Genomic DNA, 22,410 nt, shown 5'->3' with positions numbered 1-22,410 from the left:
CTTCCCGCCGAGCCGCCTGTGGGTCTATCCGTGAAAGTTTCGGAATGCCGAACATTGGCAACCTTATTCCTGAAATCTTTGTGACATCGCCATGAAAAAGAACAGAAAGAGAAACGCTTTCTTGAATAGGAGCAGTATTGAGTATGTAGAATTGAAGTAGTATTGAGTATGTATGCTGTCCAAGAATCTTCGACCAAGTTGCGTTTTGCTTAACAACGACTGTCCGGCAGTTTCAAGACTCTGGTGGGCTATGTACATTGGGCCCCAAACCTTTCCCAAACCTTCCCCAAACTAAAGAGTAACGACTGGCAAGCAATAATCTCTCCATTTAGCGCTCGTTTTGCTCAAACCGGCCATCCACGGTAACGAAACTTGACCGTCTCCGTTTCAGAATGCTCAACACTTGATCTCAACGGAAGCGTAGAGAACAGAGTGGCAATCACTATCTGGCAATCTGAAGTTAGATCCACGGCAGTTGTTGCCGCTCCACGTGCGAACTTCGCAGCCGCTGGGATGCCTGTTAGCAATATGCCACGGTAGGGTATTCTGTAAAACAAAGAAAAATGCTTACTTGAGAACCGGCGCTTTGATGGAGCGTTTGTTCGTGACGGGAATGCATCGGTAGGAGCCGGAACCCACAAGCATCACGGAGTCAACAGCGCCACCGCAGGTATCAGAGCTGAACATCTCCACCCTCGCTTCATCGCCGAAATCCTGGTCAGCATTGTTTGGGGGCGGGGCAGCAGCAGCGAAGGCTGGGAGAGCGCTGAGAAGGCCGAGGAGGATAAAACGCATTTTGAAGAAGTTGCTGAAGTGTAGCTTCGACAGAGGCTTTTTTGAAAGGTTGTATTGGTGGTCAGGAGTCAGGCGATTGATAGTGAGTTGCTGTGAGAAAAAGTACGTTTGGGACGGAGGATATGAGGGTATTTATACCTCGCTGGCTCATCTGAAGGGTATATGAACCGGCAATTCTATCCGTCTTCTCCTCGGGCATCGGTTCAAAGGATATCATGGAAATGCGACAATTGAAAACCCGCCTGAGAACCAACGTCAATTTTTCCTTGATGCAGTCCAGCTGTCATGGATGTATTTGCATTTGAGCCTCTGAATGCCCGAGAAATGTGCGATCGGAAAAAAATTCTCATTCCTATCTTAGGCAATGCAAACAAATGTAGCATGGTATAGCTTCTCACAGAGGCCTTTAACTGTTGGATACGGCTGAAACTGGACTACCCAAGATATTCCAAGAGCAGTTTGAATGTAACCCTTGTGGTCATATAAGGGAACCCAACACTATTCCTATTGAATACTGAGTATGAACTGACAGCGCTGGTAGGGACAACGTGTTGCAGAATCTCATTTCCTAAAGACCACAAGAAGCCTCAAAGGAGACCTGAGGAGACATTAGAAGAAGTTGAAAGGAAAGGAAATGCAACGCGGGGTCATCCCTGAAGCTGTATAAGCTGCCGTGATTGCTGAGTCTTATAGAGCAAATTGTCCCCAGTTCCATTTGTCAGCCAGAAAATGAGTGTGCTTGGCAGAATGGATTACTGCATGAGCCATGGGTTGAACATGGATAGATACAGCTTCCATCGGTCCGAGCGGTGATTTTTTTCCTTCTTTCTCCGGAGTATGCGGCTCAAAACGCGAGCGGCAACTAGCTTCCGAGAACCGGGGCAAAGAGAGCGGCAGCCGATCCTAGAAAGACTTCAACACATACCTCCAAACTGGTCTTTTGTTCATTTTCAGTCTCCATGTAGGCCAAAGTCACATAATAAAAAAGCATGTGTAGCAATGCGACTATTAGTGGGGTTTGGGTGTGTCAGGAATGAGCCAACTAACTACAAGGGCGTTTTGTGTTTGGTGGATTCCACGCAAAGTAATTGCTGTCATGTTTTGTTATCGCAGGGTTTAATTAATGCACACCCATGCAGCTAGCTGCATTTTGCTTGTTGAAAAATGGTAAGGTGGCATGTTATCGTTTCCATCATCCTAGGGTCGCCCATGGTGGGTGGATGGAACACTAAGTCCTTATTGTTTGGTGACTGGCGATAGATGTCAAGAAATTCGCTCCTGATAATGCTTCTTTACACCAGCAGTATCCTGTACTCAATACGTAAAAGACTACTGGTAATCAACCCAATGTTAAGCTATCAATCTGGTCATGATTCTAACATACACCGAGTGCTTAAATGAAGCCGGAAACGATAAGAGACTAATGAAAAGATCATTAGAAAATGTTAGAGCATGAAGAAAGATTTTGCTGTGCAGAAAGTAGAGAAGTAAAATAGAAGGAATGAACTAAAAATGTGGCCATGTGCAAGCGCATTTGTGTGTGCAAGAAACCATATAGACCGGGGTATCACATTTGCATAACATCGTTGATAGAGATCAGAGGAAAATGAAGAAGGAGCTTTTGTCGATGCCGGGTCATGAGTTGATTGATATTGTTGGGCCTGCAAGGCTCGTGGTAGAATAAAAACGATCTATTGCAAAATTCGCAGCACCAAACTCCTGCTTTTCCCCCTACCATGATCGAAAGTTATGCAAGTATTTGTTTTCTAATCTCATCATGTTGGCCAAGGCGGTCGAACGCCGGTACAGGGGATAGCCGCGCGTTTATCGGAAGCGGGCGGAACACCGACCCATGACCTCTCCTTGGCAGACAAGCTCGGCATTGAATTCGCTGCCATCGAGGGTAAGGTAAATATCGAAGTAAACGCGGTAGAAGGTACCCTGTGGAGTATCCATTCTCTCGAAATCTTTTTCGAGGTTTTTGCGCGAAAGATCTGATGTTAAAGTAACAACTTCCTTGATGCCTAGAATCCACGATCGTCAGAACGAAGGAGCCATCTTAAAAGGGGCTGAAGGTTACACTTACGTGGATCTTTTGTGTATTCTGGGCAGACATCCTCGTCACAGGCATATAAAATATCCTCATACATGAGAGTAGCACCAGGAGCAACTTGGCGGAAAAAGCTCACTTTGACGGGTTCGCCAATCTTCACTCTCTCGCCTTTCTGCACAAAGATCTGGCGAGTATACTTGCATCTGTCTTTGCCATCCAGACTGGGAACGCGGTATTGCTCAGGGTGGTGGCCTTCTTTGAATGGTTGCAAGGTTGCCATCAAATAATGACGACGCGCAACACGAGATGTAACCACACGTTCGGTGATACCAGCAGTAACAGCACCTTTCACGATCGCAGCAACTGAATCCATTGGTCGAACAACTTTAGTTTGATACTGTGGAGGAACATGAAGCTTGATTTGTTGGAAAAGATACTCGGAGGCTCCAAACCCACCAACGACAAGGATGTTCTAAGATAGGTCAGCATTTATGCACTACACAGTAGTAGAGAAGATAACTTTACCTGAAGAGGTCGATTTTGGGCTTGGATGGCTATTATTTGATTTCGCACGAGCTCAAGGATCCGATTCACAACAGGCTCAAAACATTGAAGAATCTCCTCATTGGTGAACGTCATATAGCCTTCTTCAATTCCAGCGTCGGGGAAGTCAGCTTCAATGCCAACGTCGACGGCCCACTTCTGGCCATTGTTCCGGAAATCTGCCTTTATTCTATTTTCAAAGTCCATGATGCATTTTGCATATACTTTCCCGGCGGTTCTTGATCCATCGGGCAATTTCATTTTTCGGATTTTTGCTCTTAAGATGTTGCTAAAATTGCGATTCAGGGCGGTGGAGCCACAGGAGTCGCCAGAACCAGCCGTGCACTCGCAGACGGTGAATGGGTGTTCTTCTTCAACCTCGTACGCAATTAAGTCAACTGTGCCACCACCACAGTCAACAATCAAGATTGCGTCATGCATTTTGAGGTTGAGAAGACCGGTTTTGGCGCAGAACATGGCAGCTGCCTCTGGCTCCGTTATCAAAGTCAGACGATTGTCGTTTTCATCGCGTAAAAAGCCCGCCTGGATGGCAGCAGCACGGGTGGCAGCCTTTCCGGCATCGTTCCAAATGGCTGGTACTGTGAGGAAGTATCGGATGTTCCGTTCTTCCCGGGTGAACACTTCGCCGAGAGTCTTTAGCAATTGATTTCGCATTGCTCCGCGAAGCTTAAATAAATAATCGGCAGCGACATCAATCTCCGATTTGCCCGGGGGCAAGGGAGGAAGGTTAATGGGATCAATATATGTGTTCCCTGAAATCATTAATTGCAGTTTGAACCATTCGACCTTTTGCACGCCCTGTTTGGGATAACCAGTGGGAGCCAGGGCGTCAGCAATGTCCGGACCCCATCCTACTACTTTTTGGTACTGATCGTAATATAATACGGTAGGGATCTAGAAAACATCATCAGTATGAAACCAAAATTGTAGCAATCGACACAGAGGAGCCAGCGACCGCGCATTCAACAAGGGAAGTGGGTAGCAACCTTTTGTTTGGTGTGTGTGCCAGCGCCGGGCCATTCAGTTATGATATCCTCTCGTGCTTCAGTGTTTGTTGCAAATGCATAGGCCACACCCGAGAATGTAGTCCCGAAATCTATGCCAACGATAAGTTGGGCTTTACTTCTCGCGCCGCCTTCTAGCTCGGTGTGCGGCCGACCAGACGGGTATTGCGACAAAGACGGTGGGATGCTGGAGTGCTGCGGGTGCTGGGGATAGCCGCCGTAGCCGGGCGGCGGCGGGGCTCCGGACAGTTGGTGGCCATGTTGAGGATAGCCAGCGCCAGGATTCAGAGAGGTTGGGGGATGGTGAGCCAGCTGCTGATGCTGGCCGGGTGGCAGCGGGCTGGCGGGCCTCCCGCTGGCAGTGTAGGTGTAGGAGGGCGGACGGCCGAGGTGGTTTTGGGTATTCATGGGAAGGCTGGTGGAGGAGGAATTGGCACCAGACGCGGGTGGGGTGGACGAGGGGTTGTTGCTGTTGGAGGTGATGGAGGTGGTGGAGGTCGCACTCTTGCGCTTTGTTCCAAAACCGAGAGACTTGAATCGAGAGCTCATCGAGTCCATAAACGGGAGGGACGGTAGCAGGTGGGACACCCGCCGCACGAACAGAGAGGACGATGGGAGGGGTGTGGTGCAGCAAAGACGATCACGGCGGGGAAGCTGAGGCGAGCACGGCAAGGGAGGACGGACGAGGAGCAAAAATAGAGCGAGCGGGAGTCACGACGGGCGGCGGGCGGGCGGCGTCGGTGGTGGTGGAGGGGGAGCCCGTATTTAACGCTGCGGACACGCTGCCTGGCGGGCGCCGTAATCTATCCGCGCGGCCATTGGCGGGCTCGGGCAGCGGCGCGGCACGCTAGCCGGAGCCGGAAAGGCGTGGACGCCCGAACCGAGCATGCAGCCAATAGGGCGGGCGGCGGTGCGGCGGGAGGAGCGTAATACCAAAACGCGCTGGGGAGGCTGAGCGGCCCAAGGCTGGCGGGCGAGCAGCCCATCACCCATCGCCCATCGCGTGCTGCCGCGCCCGCGTCGTGTCGGGCCCTCCGTGCCGGCAGCGGAGGAGGCCAAGCTGCCTCTTCGCCTACTCCCGTTCGCTGCAACTCAAGAGCCGTTAGCTGCAAATTCTGCCTCTCAGGAACAGCCAGAGCTCCCGGAGGATCGTACCGCGGGTCAGCCAGCGCCGGCCCAGTGCCAGTTCCACGCCGCAGCAGAAATATGCTCACTCCGAGTGTGAAATCATCGTGCGAGCCATCGCCCACATCCCGCCAGGTCCTACAGCGATGCCATCAGCACGAAAATTCGCATTCGCAACAAGGGTACCTTTAGTTTGATGCCGCAGGATTATCGACTTCGTTGATCTCACCTACTTCGCGATGAAGATTGGGCTTTGGCTTCAACGCCACCACGATTCCATGTGGTAAAAACTTAAACGCTTGGACGCCAGATGGACAAAAGTTATGCGTTCAAGTCTTTGCGCTTCAATATGCACTCATCATGGTGAACATCATGGCTATTGTGAAGGAAGTTATCACTAGTTCACCAAGAAAAGTCCCAACTATTGTTGTATTGGTAGCTATGTGAAAATGCTTAAATCCCGAGCAATTCCATAAAGAGCATGCTCAACTAGTGAAAGCAATGATCAGAGAGTTGCCGGGGCAGAGCTGACTTGATTATAACTACTCTCATCTTCTAGCTTCTCTTTTCTGCTGTAGAGAAGCCGGGCGCACGTTTCTTCTCTTCCAAGACAACCCAAACTTGAGACTTTCACCGCACTCTGGTTTAATTTCTTCGAACATCAGGCATTCTCCACAACATATATACAACCTGGAACATATCCAATATTTTCCTGCCTGCAAGGGCATAACCAGGCTCAAAATTGCTGCTATGAAGGGCCCTAAGTCCCTACCTTGTCATAAATCAAGGCCATTGTTATTTCTAATTCCACTGTACTTTCTTTCTTTACACCACTTTACCCTAACTGACACCTTATGCTCTGCACTCTGTATCTCTCTGACATTTCTCCTTTTCCCTACGATGCACCTAGCGCTCAAGCATTTTTCTTGGCTAGGGAAGATGCCTGATTTTGTGTTGACTACCAGGTAACTACGACACATTAAACAAATACATCTGTAGCACAGCAGACATGATTTGTCATTACGGAAGTTATCAAGTGACACAGTGCTATCGACTGACTCAAACTCTAGGTTTATCGGGAGGACGTTTGAAAGAAGCGTCCAACGCTGTGTGACTCTCCTCCAGCTCGACATACCCCAAGCTCATCTGCCACAGCTCCTTCTGCCTCTCTGGATCTTTTGACGCTGCTGCACTCTCTGCTGGCTCGTTCCCATTGAAATAAGCATCCTTGGGTTGAACCCAGGAAGCATTGGATTCCAACGTCGCGTGCAGCAAATCCTGCGCTGACTTCTTAACGGTACGAAACATGCCATTCGGCCACCAGTACTGCGCCACGAGTAGCACATACAATCGAATCAACGGCACTGTCGAGATTCGATTGGCCCACGACGCCCTTTCTACTACATGCTCATGCAGCATTCCACCAGGGTCGACCCCGACAATGCTAATATTTTCCAATCTGGGCACCTTATCTAAACGCTTCCGCAACGCATGCCTATAACGAGAGCCAGGAGGAATCAGCTTTGCTACTTCTAACAGGCCAGTTTGCAATCGTCAAGCTCACATGAAAGTGATAAGAGCCATTTTTGAAGCCCCATATCGCCGCATGCCCTCCGCCTCCGGGTCTCGATTGCGAGTCGGATCCGATTCGAATTTGCGCATGTCCGGATGCGCTAGCTCGCCTACGTCCCACGGCAGCTTTTCCGGTGCCGACCGCTGGTTTTCCGGCCTATTGGGGTCATGTGCCCAGCTGGAAGTATACACGATGCGGCCGTGCTGCGGGTCCATCGACTCGAGAAGCAGCAGCGTAAGGAGGACGTTGGCCAGATGATTGACCGCAAAGTGCATTTCAAATGGAGGCTGATTCTTGGTCTGCTGCTCTGTGAACTGAAGGCCGCTTCTCTGGAAGAAAAACGCAGCGTTCAAGATCAGGGCGCGGATTGGGGGAATTTCTCCTGTTGATACTTTGCTGTTAACGTCTGAAACAAAGGCACGGATGGAGGCGAAGCTGGCAAGGTCGACCTCCGGCATGCTGGTCGTATGAACCCCTGTGCCATGGGTATCAAGCAATTGCTGGAGCTTCTGTGCATGTGCATTTTGCCTGCTGCGAACGGGGAAGAGGAATGTATATGATTGAGGGCGGAGGAGGAGCTGTTTTGCAAGTTCCTGGCCCAAGGCGCCGGATGCACCGGTGAGAATAATAGTTCCGTCCATTTCTGGACTCATAATTTATTTGATCCATCTCGCTTATATACCGGCTGCATACGCAGCAGAGAGTCGTTTATGGTAGCGGAGAACAATTCTCCTCCAAAAGACGCTATGGTACGAAGTACAGTAAGTGCTCGTACAGTTTAAACACGATGAGCAATCAAGACCCCTGACGGACAAGGCTGTGTGAAAGACATCATTATAATATGTTGGTGAACAAGGATAATTACATTGTTAGCATGGATCTAGAACCTATCATTAAGTATGTTTTGTAGAATACAACGCCAGCCGCCCCGCCCCTCCCTTGCATACCTAGTTAACTAATCAAGCACCGGTTTTTGCCCAACCATTAAATACATCGGCGTGAACAAACCCAGCTGGCCTCCCTTTACGAGGTGATCCGCTCCAGCCGCAAGCTCACCTGCCACCTCTGATGTGCCCTGGGGCGCGAGCCGCAATTTTTCCAATGACCACAGTAAGCTTCCCATGGCGCCTCTGCCGAGTCTCGTCATACGCAACATCGTGAACATGTCCCACAGCGATCTCGCATAGCGCCATTCACCGGCAATTGGATAGTACCACGGGATGGGGTCCGGGCGTGCAGCGAGGTCGTCTTCATACTCGAGAACAAAACCGGCGGCTTCCATCGCCTCGATGGCTTCGGCGCGAGTGGGCATGTTGACGATACCGTTGCCACGCTCGATGCCAAGGCGGATGGCGCGGTGTTCGTCGTTGGACGCGTCAAACTTGTCGGTCATGACCCATTCGTACACACCAAAGCGACCACCTGGCTTGAGGACACGGAAGATCTGCTTGTATACATCTACTAGGTTGGGAGCGTGGACGGTCGCCTCGATGACATAGACAGCGTCGAAGGTGTTTTTTGGAAATTGCAAATCCTTGAGTCAGGATTAGTTAACGTTGACTAGTTCCCGGTACCGGAAAAATAAAAATGGCATAAGCAACGGGCCAAGCTCACCATGAAATCACCCTTGTAAAAGGAGAGTTGCTTTTCTAGACCAGCCCTCAGCGAATGCCGCGAGGCACGGGCGATCTGATAGCCATTGTTGTTGATGCCGACGACCTGGCAGCCAGTGAAACGGGCAATTTCTCTGGCGGGACCGCCCACGCCACAGCCAACATCTAGCACCTCCATGCCCTCTTCGATGCCCATCTTGTAAGCTAAATAATGCTCATGGCGCGATAGGGCGTGCAGAAACGGCTCAGCGATTGTGAAGCGACAGAAATGGAACGATTGCGCCCAAGCTTCCTCGTAAAAGTCTGTAACAAGATCATAGTAGCTAGAATGAGGGATTAGCCGCTGGAGAACCCGTTTTACCTGGTGGTCGCTAGAAAGGGGAGAGCTGAGCCAACATACCCGTTCACGACCTCCATGTACTCAGTTTTTCGCTCCTGGCGCGCTTCTTCAGTGATGGCATCGGTGCCATCGGCGGCTTTCCAGCGCTTCACGTATTCCTTGGTGGTCTCGCGATGGGCCTCGTTGTTCTTGTTCAGCATGGCGAGGAAGGCATTTTTCTCGTCCATGGATGACCCGTGCATGGCCTTGGTCCAGGCCAGATCGGCGTCATTTTTGAGGATGACGGACATGATGGAATCGAGAGAGGAAAACGCAAAGAGCAACGGGCACGATGAGAGTGGAGAGGATGCTCAATTGCTGAGCCTGGATATTTGTGTTCTTATATGAGACGCGGTGTCTACCTGCTCCCCTTTTGGTGCGCAGAGGCTCTCCCACGATGAAATTGCGATTAGCCTCCGCTAGATCTGCGTGGCGTTTGGGTTTGCCAACGGAATGCAAGGAAGGCCGCAGCCGAGCTGTTACTCCCGCTCCCGCTGCGAAACAAATCAACGCCCGGAACGCGGCTCGTCCAGCCTTCCGGGGTACCTGGTACCTAGTCACGTGACCTAAATACATACTAACAGGCCGCCCAGCGCGGTACCAGGTACCTCGTGTTGGTCGCCGGTCCGGTGTCCAGCCTTCCCACCGCATCGAACAGCCCCTGCCCGGGACCGCCAGCATCCGCAACCACGCCATGTCTGCGTCCTGCGCCTCGCACGCCCGCCTGCAGTGTTGACGCCAAAGCCGCCGCCTCCAGCGCGAAATGACAGGTCTCCCACCCCCTTATGCGGCTCGCGCCCTCGCTACCCAGTGATGAGCCCGTATCGACCTTTGCCTGGCACAACGCGAAACCCCCATTCCACCGCCGCGTAGTCGGCCCTGGGTCGCGCCGTCGCAAAGAACGCGCCCATGGTTGGCGGCGTCACCGTTGCCGGAAGATCGTGCGGGTTGAGCTTCGAGACACTCCAGCGCCCGTTCTCTGGCTGGATGTCGTAGCGGAGAAGCATCATGCCCACCAGCGCTAGGATTTCGCCCGTCGCAAAGTGTCGCCCGGGGCACAGGTCGGGCGCGGCTCCAAAGGCGAGGTACCCAGTCACGGCTTGCTTTGTCCCAGATCCCTCCTTCTTTTTCATGAAACGCCTGGGGTCGAAATCCGCTGCTGGCACACCCCCATCGCCGCCTGCTCCCCAGGTCGAGCCGTCTCGTGCGAGGCGGGCGGCGGGCATCTGTAAAAGCGAGCCCGCTTTGAGCAAATACTCGTCGTTGAGCATCACATCCTCATATATCTTCCGCGTCACGGTCGCATTGGATCGTAGACGTAGCGTCTCTTGGAACACCGAGAGGAACAGAGCGCATTTCGCCTGGATTCCTCCTAAATCCAGCAAGTGGACTCCCTTTTCATCTACGTGGAGAGCATTCTCGATGAGCTCCTCTCGTACTTCGGCAAGCAGACTGGGCCGAGAGCAGATCTCCACGAGGAGCCAAAATGTCGAGGGAACAGAGTTGGCAAGGAGGCCGAAGGCCAAGAGTGCCTCCAGTCGGGCAATATCTGCAGGGCTCGCGCCGCTGTCATGCTGCACCTTCCAGCGACGATAGGTCATTTCCGAGGAGTCGAAGTGTCCATTATTTCGATAGTATGCCTCAAGAGCCGCAACCACCGTTTCGCGCGCCCTCCAAGCCTTGTTGGCAATCAGCCGAGGCGCAATGTTCAGTAGAAATATCGCTGCGCTCTGTTCGTATGTCCAAGCTGCGTCCTGTATTGAGGTTGGCCGGTACGGATTCAGCGGACCGTACACTGCATCGGTACTGGCGATGGTCAAGATCTGACGACACCAGGCATATAGATCGAATGCGCGATGCCCTGCGTCGCCAACACTGCTCAATCCATCCACCCATTCTTTGAGCGTTGCGACCATCCTGGAGTTCATCTGATCGAGCCCCTCATTGAGCAGCGTTGGGCTCATTACATGCATAACACGATTGTTCAGCCCACCGCCGCCCCTGCGAGGTTCGCGGAGAGCTTCCAGCCGTGGTCCTTTAATTCCTGCGAGACGTTCTGCTGCAATTGTAGGGAATGGCTCAAAGGAAATAACCCGGCTCTTCCTCTGCGCCGCTGCGATCAAAGCAGGCGATGTAACCACGTATACTTTGCTAGAGAGCAGGTTAATTGTAAAGATGGGGAGTTTGGATTTGTCGCTATCAATGTATATCTTAGCAAGGGCTTCATCAATGATGGTAATAAGAAACTGGTACACACCTTTGCAGCGAATAGTAGGCCAGTCCATGCCAAATAACGCCTATTAGATGGCCAACAAAGGGGATCTTGCTTGGGATCAACGGGGGCTCGGAGGCGTGGTGAGCGACCGTCCGTCGCTGGGATATGAAAAAGATGACCACGCTGGCGGCTCCAAGGCCGAAAAACCAAAAGACGCTGCTCGACATGATGAAAAGCCCATTCTACAGAATAGCGCCCTCTAGGGGCTGCGAGCATATGTAGATATTGCGGTCAAGCAGTTGTTGTACAAGGACGAACCGACTATGCTACGGTGAGAGGCCCGGCTCATCTTGCGTCACTCCACAGCATCACGAAGGTCGTACCCATGCCCGGTCTCCCTGGGGGTTCAGCCCGCTATGAAAATAAACGGAATTTCCGCCTTGCGGTTAGTTATTAACGTGTCAGGCGCGTATTCCTGTTGTATGAGGCTGAGGGCTAGTTAAACTTGGCCAACATGTTTGGCCATGCTTCTACGGTACGGTTGAGCCTTGAGCTCGTGTCTCTACCTACCACACAGGGTGTCGTTCCAGCTATAACATATCTCCAAAGCCGTAACGGTAAAAGAAGGGGGAGCCACGCCTATATTTTATTGGGTTGCTTCGTCGTTGGCCCGGCGGGGCCGGAAAATGACATCGGTTGTCCGGGGTTGGGACTCCATCCCGGAGGTGATAGACATCTCGTCGTGCATATTTGAAACCTAGGATGAGTGTCTATCTGGTCATTTTTCGTGTTCCAAAGATCCACAGAACAAATCAGACACACCCAGACCCAGAAACCCGGTACCACAGAGTTGCTCTATGGGCATCTTTGCCTTTGTCTTAGCAAGCATTTCGGGCTAGACGAAGGTGCATCTACATCCTAGGCGTCTTTGCAAATAGCAAGGAAGAAGGCAAGCTATTCGTACGTAAAGCTTAGCGAGGTTGGCTGGGCTGTCTATGATTCATAGACACGTAAAATGGTAACTATCAAAACGAAACAATGGTCCGGTATTAAGGAAGAGTCTCTCACGTTCTGGCCTCGGACGTGTGGTCTCGATGCCCACGATCGATGCACGCATGTGCCTTCGGTTTGTATGCAGGTAGAGGTCGTGTACCAGAGACGTGTAGGGATTATAACGTGTGGTTCTCCTGCGGCTGCTGGAAGTCAGCTCTGAGCATGTCATGACTTGCCGTATCACCCAGCTAGAATGCATCCACAGGGTATGTGTAGTGGAGAAAACCCGGACCAGTCAGTTCAACACACCGTAGGAATAATTGAATGTTGGGTACAGTATACGCCTTTTGAGGCTCGTTTAGCCGAGATTCTGTCGGTCATATGCGCCCTATGGAAAGGGTTGGTTCCCGGGGGGGGGGGGGGGGGGGGGGGTGGGGGGGGGGGGGGGGGGGGGGGGGGGGGGGGGCGATATTGCCCTGCCCGCGCTATCCTCAGCTCATCTGGATGCTATTTCTAACATAAATTATCCATTCAGTAGCCATGGAGGAGTCAGACCATATTTTCCTTTCAGGGCAGCTATTACATTGATTTCCAAATGGCCACCAACGAGACCATGGCGACCTCTTCCCACAATACCACGGTCCTTGGCTATGCATGGGGAATAACAGAGGGAAGACTTGAATTCGCAAGAAACCAGCTACCGGGTCACCCTGCAGCCGCAAGCCTGTCCTTCATATTTGTTGCTATACTCATAGGAGTAATATATATCGCCATAGCATCTTACTCGCATCTTAGTGCTTTCCCAGGACCTCGTTGGGCGGCATTCACACGTTTATGGCTTTGCAAGACCATTGCATCCGGCGACTCTGCCAGACGATTTGTAGAGATCAACCAGAAATACGGCTCTCTAGCTCGCGTCGGACCAAACCATCTAATTACAGACGATCCGGAGTTCACCCGCAAGATTCTTGCAGCTCGATCACACTATACCCGTGGCCCATGGTTTGACTCCATTAGAATAGATCCCCGTACGCCAAATATCGTATCCGAACGGCACCCGGGTAAACACAACCACCTTCGTCATCAGATGTCAGGAGGATATGCGGGAAAAGAAATAGAAGGGCTCGAGGACGCCATTGACGAGCGTATCACAGATTTTGTGAACCGGATAGAGCAGCGTTGGCTGTCGGAGGATAGTGAGACCAAGGTGTTCGATATTGCAAGGCGAATTCAATTTCTGGCAGTCGATACGATCACACACCTCTGCTTTGGGAAACCATTGGGTTGTATCAAGACGGATACCGACATGTTCAACTTTCTGTCCACGATTGAAACCCAGCTACCAATCGTGCAGCATTTCTCGGTAATTCTTGAGTTCAATACACTTTTGCTGTGGATGGCAGGTATACCTCTAATCAGGAAGCTCATATTGCCATCAGCGAGCGATAAAACTGGAGTTGGTGTGATTATGGGTGTACGTTAAAGGTGCGCGTAATTGGGAGATTGCAGTTGCTGACAATGACTAGATCACCCACAGCGTTGTTGAAGAGAGACTGAAGCCCAACAGCACACCCAAGAAAGACATGTTAGCATCGTTCATGAAGCACGGGCTTTCACCGAGTGAGGTTGAGACCGAGATATCCATTTCTTTGTGAGTAGCAGTTGTAGCTAACCCAGCACTTCAATTCTGCTTTTTCTAATTCAAAAACAGAGTTGCCGGCTCCGATACTACGGCAACCTCGATAAGGGCGACGTTACTCGCCATAATTTCAAACCCCAGAGTATACTCCAGACTTGTTCAAGAAATCGACGAAGCCGAATCCAACGGAAATATTTCTTCACCTATCCGTGATCAAGAGGCTCGACGCCTACCATACCTCCAAGCATGCATTAAGGAAGGTCTCCGCCGATTTCCTCCTATCACTCAACTACGAGAACGCATGGTCCCTGCTGGAGGTGATACATATAACGGGAAGCATATTCCCGAAGGCACATTTATTGGCCTGAATGCATGGGGTGTTCAGCTCAACCCGGTGTTCGGAGACGATCCTCAAGTGTTCAGGCCAGAAAGATGGCTGATTGATGACGAAGAACGTCTACAGGCAATGTCGCGCGTCCAAGAGCTCATTTTCGGCCATGGGACAACTCGATGTCTGGGAATCCCCATTGCAACAATGAACTTGAATAAAATCTTCCCAGAGGTAGGTGTGATCCATACCCAATTCGAGAAGTATGTTCAGATTGTTGACCCTTCAACGTTACAGTTGCTGCGTCGATTTGACATTAGCGTTATCAATAACACCAAGCCCTGGACCAGTATATGTTATGGCATTTTCTTTCAAAAAGATTTTAACGTGCGCATCTCGCAACGAAAAGGGGTATCGAATAGACAAGGGAGCAAATAGAATTGTAGAAGACCATTGGACGTTGTATCCGTCCAATTAGATGCTATAAATAAGGTTTTATCTTTTTTCCTCGGCAGGGGGGAGACCCCATGCTGCTTCCAACACGAGGTAAATCAGTAGGGGCCAACAGTCAAGGAATGTATCCGTATCCCTCAGCTGCGGGTTTCCAGGAATGTCCAGATTCTTCACAAGCTACCGGATATAACCGATTTCCACAAATATACCCTTGAGGCTCATTAGAGTCTATGCCATATCGTAACCAATCTTCGAATGAGTCACATATCTGTAGAAATAGCCGGAAAAAGAAGAAATGTAGCGAAATGGCAGCAACTTCCTTGTATTGATTCAGCTGAGTGTCACACCTCACTCCTGGTGGGAATATTTTGACCCATCGGCAGGGCACTAGAGACATCTTATACAAAATAAAACATCATTCATCTTCCACCCAAGAACGAGCCTCATCAAAAACGTCCATAGTCCTCTCGGACATACTACATCACTATTACTTCAGAATCGTTTGTCTGTATCGATAGCCCCGCACAAACATTAAGCATGGACACAACAGAGCCTTCGCCGCCATCCAGGTGGATCGAGACACTCGGTTCCGATAGTGGCTGTGAACTGACCGAATGGGATGATAATGCAACGCCACTAGGCAGCGTAAACCGCTGCGTGCACGACATAATTCATAGCCAGTGCTTGCTGCAGCCTGAAGCAGCGGCAGTTAACTCTTGGGATGGAGAGATGTCTTATGGAGAACTGGACGCACGCTCGACAAATTTGGCTAAGCGTTTGACAAGCAAAAATCATTTTGAAAAGGGGACATTCGTTTCAATCTGTATGGAGAAGTCCTTATGGACACCTGTCGCCATGTTGGGTGTGATGAAAGCCGGAGGTGCCTTTCTTTTATTGGATCCAGCTCACCCGCGGGATAGACTGTGCCAGATGTTGGAGGATACTTCTTGTGCTCTAGTCTTGACTTCAACAACTTGCTCACAAGTAGTTGCTGAGTTGGGCATCGAGATGATTGTGCTGGAAGAGACAATTTTTTCTGATGGGGACGACGAAAAGGACAGTCAAATCGCCGCTGTTTCTGCGGACATTACTCCGGAAGATACGATATACGCCGTGTTCACTTCAGGGTCGACTGGAAGGCCAAAAGGAGCGATATTCTCGCATAACGCATACGCTTCAAGTGCGGTTCTTTTAAAAGCTCCACTGCAAATAGGGCCGCAGTCACGTGTTATACAGTTTTCATCCTATGCCTTTGACGTGAGCATCTCAGATCATCTTCTTACCTTAATAGGGGGCGGCTGTATCTGCATTCCGTCAGAAAGTGACCGCCAGAATGACCTCGCGGGGAGCATGACGCGACTTGGTGCGAACTGGGCATGCATCACTCCCTCCGTGGCCCGCACTTTGTCCCCTCACAAAGTCCCAAGGCTTCAAAACCTAGTGCTCACAGGGGAGGTCGTTAACCGAACAGATGTGGATATGTGGGCTGCACACGTCAATCTGATCGGGCTCTATGGCCCAGCTGAGTACGCCATCGGGACTACGGTAAACGTCCACCTGGGGCGGTCAGCCAGTGCCACCAACATTGGGCGTCCGTATTCCGCTGTATGTTGGATGGTAGACCCGCTGGATCATAGCAAACGACTTCTTCCCGGAGCTGATGGTGAGCTAGTGATTGAGGGGCCTGCAATCAGTCGCGGGTACATCAATAACCCGAACCAGACCGCAAGCTCTTTTATTAGTGACCCTGCGGAAACGAGTCATGGCCAAACTGCCAGAAAGATGTATAAAACAGGAGACTTGGTTCGCCATAACAAGAAGGATGGGACTTTCCAGTTCCTTGGCCGTAAGGATACGCAGGTAAAGCTGCGCGGCCAGCGAGTTGAACTGGGTGAAATCGAGTACCACGTCCGAACATGTTTCCCTGGAACCCAGGAAGTTGTTGCAGAGGTGGTGCAGTTTAAAGACTCGACACAGCAGCTAGTTGTGTTTGTATTCCGGCCAGACAGCCAGGAGCCAACGATGCAAACGGCGTCGGATGGGCTACTGGTCTTTCCAAATCAATCGTTCTTGACTCAAGTGACACAGCTTGAGTTGGCGCTAGCTCAACGGCTACCAAAGTATATGGTTCCGAACTTGATTCTCAGGGTCGCACGTATGCCCATGACGGCAACTGGAAAGACTGATCGCCGAAGACTCCGCGAACATGTAGAGCAGCTGTCGTTGCAATCTTTAAACGTTTATCATCGCGGGAATGCGTTGGCTACTGAGGCACCAACCACTACGAGTGAGAAAACACTCCAAATATTGTGGGCACAAGTCTTGGGTGTCCCTATTGAGCAGATTGGTCGTCAAAGCAACTTCTTTCACATTAATGGTGATTCTCTACAAGCCATGCGACTTGTGAGTCAAGCTAGGGAAGCCGGCCTGTCGATGACGGTGCAGAATATCTTCCAGCATCCACGCCTATGTGACCTGGCTGAGACAACGAAACCCCTAGCCACAGAAGAACAGAGTGACTCAACTGTGGCTTTTGAATATTTGCCTGACGACCCCTCTGTTCGCGAGCGCATCATTCAACTTCTCACAGAGAAGTATTCCACCGATTCTAAGGTTATCGAAGACATTTATCCATGCACGACAACCCAAAAAACGCTCATAATGTCATCTGCCATGGTTCAAAACAATCACACCATTGCAGTTGAATGCCAGTTACCGGTGGGGCTAGATCAAGACCGACTCTTGAATGCATGGAAGGCCGTTACCCGTGCTGATCCCGCTCTCCGAACGCACATAGTTGAAGCCAGTACCGGAGAATATTTCCAAGTGGTATTGAGTGAAGATACTCCTTTAGAGATCACATCGGACGTGCCAACAGCAGTCCAAGGCAAATCACCAGTCGATATATGGGGGTTCAAGCGGCCACTAGCGCGCCTCATCCAATATGAAGACCGGCTCACTATGCTAATCCACCATACAATCTGTGATGGCTATAGTGTTCCCGTCATATTTCAACATTTGGCAAAGGCTTATAGCGGCGAAGCGCTGCTGCCGCGACCATTTGGTCCATTCTTGCGTTGGCTCCAGCGTAGTGAAGCCCCCGATGTGGATGACTTCTGGAGACATAAATTTGCCGATTTCCAAGGGAAAACCTTCCCCCCTCCGCTGGAATCCCTGGCTAGTGGGCAGATGCCTATGGCTATATCCGTCCTTGAACCGCGGCTTGTTCTCGACCTTCCAGACAAAACGACGACCAGTACTTTTTCTATAGAAAGCAGATGCCGTCTGGCATTGGCAATAGTCCTCAGTATAGCTACCGATGTGGCAGATGTTTCATTCGGTGCAGTGGCCTCCAGGCGTGGTGCCCCGGTCCATGGGATTGCAGATATGACGGGACCCACGGCAACTGCACTCCCAGTGCGAGTGCAACTTAAGCCAGAGGATACGCTTTGGGCCAACTTGAAACATGTTCAAGACCAGGCATTGCAGGCAAGCGAGTTTGAGTGCGCCGAGCTACATCATATCGGCCAGTTGAGTCCAAGTGCAGGGGCGGTCTGTTATTTCCAGACATGTTTGGTCGTCCAGCCGGATCCATCCACCGCTGTGCCGCAGATGTTTTCGCAGTGGAGTCAATTCTTCGAGCGCGATGTCTACCCATGGGGGCTGTGTTTCGAGTGTGTCTTGTCGCAGACATCGGTCGAGATAGTGGCGTCCTACGACGAGCGAATGGTTGATGGCGACAGGGTGCGGTCGTTACGAGAGCAATTTGCGGAGGTGTTTCGGCTCATAGATAAGGCCCCTAATACGTGCATTGGAGATTTGGACGTGGGAGTACTCCGTAAGTGTGAATAACTGGAGAGAGGTGGTTGGATTGGACGAGAACCATGTCGATGAGGTTATGGTTGGAACTCAAATCATACCAAATCGGGTTAGAGGGAAACATGGTGCAGAATCTGGGCTACTGATTACAAAGCACCTGAGATTAAGTCAGCTGCCAAGACCAGTGGTTTCTCCCCTAAATGATGCAGGTATCTTCGAGGCCTACACAGAATATACGTTTCATATGTATGAGATTTATTTTATGATATAATGATACATGATTTAAGTGTCTGGGCACCCAGGTTCAGCTACAGTTGAAGTATCCCAAAGCTACTTAACCTACCACACTAACAGGGCAAATGCTATTATGTTTTTATATTGTGAATTTTAGATTCTCTGGAGTGCAATACCGAATCCACAGCAGATATCACGTTCTAATCGTCTCTCGTAGCTTGTCTTAAGGGATTATGTCAACTGCCGACTATAATTCTTACTCAAAAGACACTTACGATGCTGCTCTTTTCGTCATCAATTCACACCCTAGAGCCAGCTAGGTAACGAAAGAGTTTCTTAAGAGAGACGCGTATCCTCAAGGGTATACTCTATCTGAAGCGCAGTTGGTCTAATTCTATTATTTTGGCCTTTTTTCCAAAGTCCTACTGGGTATCTTCTGAGAATCTAAATCCGGTCATATTCCGTTATCAAACCCCTGTTCTGAGCATTCATCAGACGGATGTTCTCCGTGGTGTTCACTACTTCTTTACCGCAACCCAATGGGATGGCCTATAGGTGTTCTGCAGCATGCTCTCCGGGTCCTGGATATACCCGCATTCCTGCGTCTGCATATCGCGCCGCTGGAGCTTGAACCCCATTGACTGGATGAGAAGGAGAACTTCTTCCTCCGTAAACTCAACCGTGCCCGGTTCAACAATGCCGAGTTTCTCTATATCATCAGTATCAGCACCTTCGCTTTTACTTTGATTGCTATTATGTCTGTCTTCATAGTGCCAGAGTAACGGGCCAACGTTGATCCAAATGCCACCAGGGCGCAAACAGTAGTGAATAGTTTCGATATATCGAATCAGATTCGGCGCCGTGTCAATGAAAAAGACCGTTGCCACCGCATCAAATGCATCCTTGTTCTCGACTTCAGAATATTGGATGAGAAAATCGGCCGCCGTCATGCTCATAGAGCCCATGGTACGCTGGTTGGGTGGAAGTAATCCTTGCTGGCGCACAGCAGAGCCAGGATGAACATCCGGGATCATGACCGCTTTCAATTGCTGTTGTCTGGACTTGAGATTGGAAAAGCCAAAGGCAAACGGATAAATCGCGAATTCTTCTGGTCTCTGAGTATGGTTTAGCACCCAACTGCTCGCCATTAACTGGTGGTAGGAGAATTCATTGCCCTCCGCGTGGTACCCAGCCATACTCAGATCAAAGACCAATCTTCCCAGCCCGGCACCAGGAACCAAAACTCGAGTTCCCTCGGCAGGTTGCTCGCCAAAACGCTCTCGAAGAGCGTGCATCACAGGGCCATAGGATACGTCTCTTTCGTGCTTGCCCTCGGCACTCCAGTCTCTAAAAAATTGCCGAATCGTCGAATTCGCCTTGCCGATGTCATCTGGTGAGGCCTTTTTGCGCCAATCTGTAGGGCTATTTTCAGCGGGGTCTGTAGGAAGACCAAACGACGCCAGGCCCGTGGCGAGAATCCTCTCTGCAACTTCAGCGTTGGTATCGATAGCGTCGTCGATGCTGTTGAAGGTATCCAGCATGGAAAACGGCGGATTGGCAAGCTTTTCCCAGTGCGAGGACGGCAGGGCATAAAACGACTGCCGGCGGCGGTGGGTGATGTTGAGGTGAAGAAAGCGGCGGAATTGACTGATGATGGGCTGCTGTTAGTCTCCAACCATCCTACAGCTGCAGTAAGACGCAGGGTACTCAGCACGCGCGAAGGAATAAGAATAATAGGGAGCATGCATCAACATCCTGCCCGCACGTACGCACGCACATAGAGCGCAAAACACTCGGCCGTACCTGTAAGAATCCAGCGTCGCAAAAAGCACCTTGCGCTCCCGGAGGTCCGACAACGGGTCATATTCACCAACCCATTCTTCTTCCTGCTCCGTTACCCGCGATTCCTGGCCGTGGCGGGCATCGTCATCATCATCATCCCCCCTTTCGCGCTCCCTAGTCTCAGGCATTATTGGCATTCGCGGGGAGAGGGGGAGTGTTGCAGGGGAAAATTCCCTCGCCAGACAAGAGTGGTTTAGCAGCGCTCAGGTCGCGTTAGTCCCGTCGGCGCCAACGCTCGACGGCGAGCATGCAGGAGGCCGGTTCCGCTAACTACTACGGAGTACGTGGCTTTTCGGCAGCGCTGCCGGTGGGGTGTTCCTTTTTGGCTTGCCCCCTTGCGCACGCCGGCGATGTTGCTGTCGGTGTCGTTGCGGGATCGCTTTGACCGGGAGGGGAGAAAAGGTGCGCGGGTTTCGGGTGCGGAATCGCACGTCGTGATTGGCCGACGGCCGGAGCCGCCCCAAAGTCGTCGTTTCCGCCGCCGCCGCCGCAATCCGAGCTCCTTGTTTGCTTTGCTTGGCCGACTCTCGCCTTCTCTCACTCCTTCCTGTGTGTCTCTCGCTCCTCGTGCTCTGCCGTGTTTGTTATTATTACTGTTATTAACAGCGCGCATACGAGCGACAAGGACCATGGCTGAAGCCGCCGGCACGGTGGGCGTCTCGCCTATCGAGATTTCATTCCCGTTGCCCAAGGCTCTTTACACCACCCTGCATATCCATCTCACATTGCTCGCCACCTCGGCCATGGTGTTTCTGACCACCACAACGTCGACGGGTGAATCGCAAGGCGCAAGGCCAATGGGGAGCTTTGTTTATGTCATGCCCGATGTACGTGGATTTACTTTTTTTTTGTTTGTTCAACCTGTCTATTGCCCAGGGAGCGCTGTCAAGCATGACGCCAATATCCCCCTCCTCTAATCTAGGGGGCGTGTTGTGATAGAAAATCTCTCTGGATCTGCTCCCCTGAGACCCTGGAAACCTGAAGCATGCTACACCGTATCCGTCCCGGGATGTGGTTGATTCCGGACAAACACATACCCGCCGACGGCTCAAGAGAGATTACCTACAAACTATCATTATTATTCTTATTATCCAACCAGTCCTAGAGACCAAGCACGGTGGCTGACTCTAACGGCCCCTCCCCCATTCCGGCTGTTCTTAGCGCGCAAATAATAATCGCAAAAGCACGATGAGCACGGCGCTCTACTCGTCGCCAGGCACCATCGATTATGCACGGCGCACGGCCCAGGCCTTGGTGCGCCGCTTCGACATGCCCGTGTACGTCGGGTGCAGCGTCGACCTATCCGGCCACATGGCGGAGGAAGAAATGGAGACGCTGGCCCTGGCCGTCGACGCCATCACGGCCAAGTGGGAAGAATCCAAGGCCGCCGCCGCCGCCGCCGCGGTCACCGCCTGCAGGGAAAATGCGCTCTAAAAAAAAAAAAAAAAAGGAGGTCAAGTATTGGCGACGCCGGGAACAATGATGACCATGATGGTGATTGATGGATGATGGTCGATGCCGCACGATGCGATGCGATGCGATGCAGGCAGGGTTCCGGGACGCTTCGCCGACCAACCAGCCCGCCAATCGCCTTCCCTCCCTATAAAAGCCGTAGGGATCGAGGCTGGCTCGGAAGAGAGAGGATGCATGTTAGTGTGTTACGGAGTCGAGCATCTTGTTTGATTAGCTTTTTTTTTTAAAAAAAGACCTCGAAAGCGACAAAGAGATATATTTTAGCCTTTCTGGAGGCCCCGGAATATGATTTCCTCTGACATGGCGGC

The 22,410-nt window shown here is 51.2% G+C and overlaps 8 protein-coding genes across 8 annotated transcripts; 2 read left to right on the top strand and 6 right to left on the bottom strand.

Moving 5' to 3' along the window:
- Positions 1-396: 396 nt before the first annotated feature.
- On the bottom strand, positions 397-795 carry LOZ57_005482 (uncharacterized protein; the record flags this gene model as incomplete). Its single annotated transcript, XM_049254513.1, has 2 exons — positions 397-508; positions 572-795. The coding sequence occupies 2 exons, from the start codon at positions 793-795 to the stop codon at positions 397-399; spliced, it is 336 nt and encodes a 111-aa protein (XP_049106492.1).
- Positions 796-2,619: 1,824 nt separating this feature from the next.
- LOZ57_005481 (uncharacterized protein) lies at positions 2,620-4,965 on the bottom strand (the record flags this gene model as incomplete). Its single annotated transcript, XM_049254512.1, has 4 exons — positions 2,620-2,819; positions 2,882-3,320; positions 3,374-4,306; positions 4,399-4,965. The coding sequence occupies 4 exons, from the start codon at positions 4,963-4,965 to the stop codon at positions 2,620-2,622; spliced, it is 2,139 nt and encodes a 712-aa protein (XP_049106491.1).
- Positions 4,966-6,600: 1,635 nt separating this feature from the next.
- On the bottom strand, positions 6,601-7,755 carry LOZ57_005480 (uncharacterized protein; the record flags this gene model as incomplete). Its single annotated transcript, XM_049254511.1, has 2 exons — positions 6,601-7,036; positions 7,106-7,755. 2 exons carry the CDS (start codon positions 7,753-7,755, stop codon positions 6,601-6,603), a joined length of 1,086 nt encoding a protein of 361 aa, XP_049106490.1.
- A 314-nt stretch (positions 7,756-8,069) lies between these two features.
- On the bottom strand, positions 8,070-9,357 carry ERG6_2 (Delta(24)-sterol C-methyltransferase; the record flags this gene model as incomplete). The annotated part of the gene is made up of 3 exons (XM_049254510.1): positions 8,070-8,648; positions 8,729-9,050; positions 9,128-9,357. 3 exons carry the CDS (start codon positions 9,355-9,357, stop codon positions 8,070-8,072), a joined length of 1,131 nt encoding a protein of 376 aa, XP_049106489.1.
- Positions 9,358-9,909: 552 nt separating this feature from the next.
- On the bottom strand, positions 9,910-11,548 carry LOZ57_005478 (uncharacterized protein; the record flags this gene model as incomplete). The annotated part of the gene is given in 2 exon segments (XM_049254509.1): positions 9,910-11,403; positions 11,420-11,548. The coding sequence occupies 2 exon segments, from the start codon at positions 11,546-11,548 to the stop codon at positions 9,910-9,912; spliced, it is 1,623 nt and encodes a 540-aa protein (XP_049106488.1).
- Positions 11,549-12,909: 1,361 nt separating this feature from the next.
- On the top strand, positions 12,910-14,719 carry LOZ57_005477 (uncharacterized protein; the record flags this gene model as incomplete). The annotated part of the gene is made up of 3 exons (XM_049254508.1): positions 12,910-13,788; positions 13,841-13,965; positions 14,026-14,719. 3 exons carry the CDS (start codon positions 12,910-12,912, stop codon positions 14,717-14,719), a joined length of 1,698 nt encoding a protein of 565 aa, XP_049106487.1.
- A 552-nt stretch (positions 14,720-15,271) lies between these two features.
- On the top strand, positions 15,272-18,586 carry LOZ57_005476 (uncharacterized protein; the record flags this gene model as incomplete). The annotated part of the gene is made up of 1 exon (XM_049254507.1): positions 15,272-18,586. The coding sequence occupies one exon, from the start codon at positions 15,272-15,274 to the stop codon at positions 18,584-18,586; it is 3,315 nt and encodes a 1,104-aa protein (XP_049106486.1).
- A 719-nt stretch (positions 18,587-19,305) lies between these two features.
- Positions 19,306-20,757, bottom strand: LOZ57_005475 (uncharacterized protein; the record flags this gene model as incomplete). The annotated part of the gene is made up of 2 exons (XM_049254506.1): positions 19,306-20,434; positions 20,591-20,757. The coding sequence occupies 2 exons, from the start codon at positions 20,755-20,757 to the stop codon at positions 19,306-19,308; spliced, it is 1,296 nt and encodes a 431-aa protein (XP_049106485.1).
- Between the last annotated feature and the right edge of the window lie 1,653 nt (positions 20,758-22,410).

The sequence above is a fragment of the Ophidiomyces ophidiicola genome, assembly GCF_022830035.1.
Source record: "Ophidiomyces ophidiicola strain CBS 122913 chromosome Unknown scaffold_28, whole genome shotgun sequence".
In the NCBI taxonomy this organism is placed as follows: domain Eukaryota; kingdom Fungi; phylum Ascomycota; class Eurotiomycetes; order Onygenales; family Onygenaceae; genus Ophidiomyces; species Ophidiomyces ophidiicola.
Note: the sequence above shows the minus strand (reverse complement) of the source record. Positions and strands in the feature narration are given on the sequence as shown.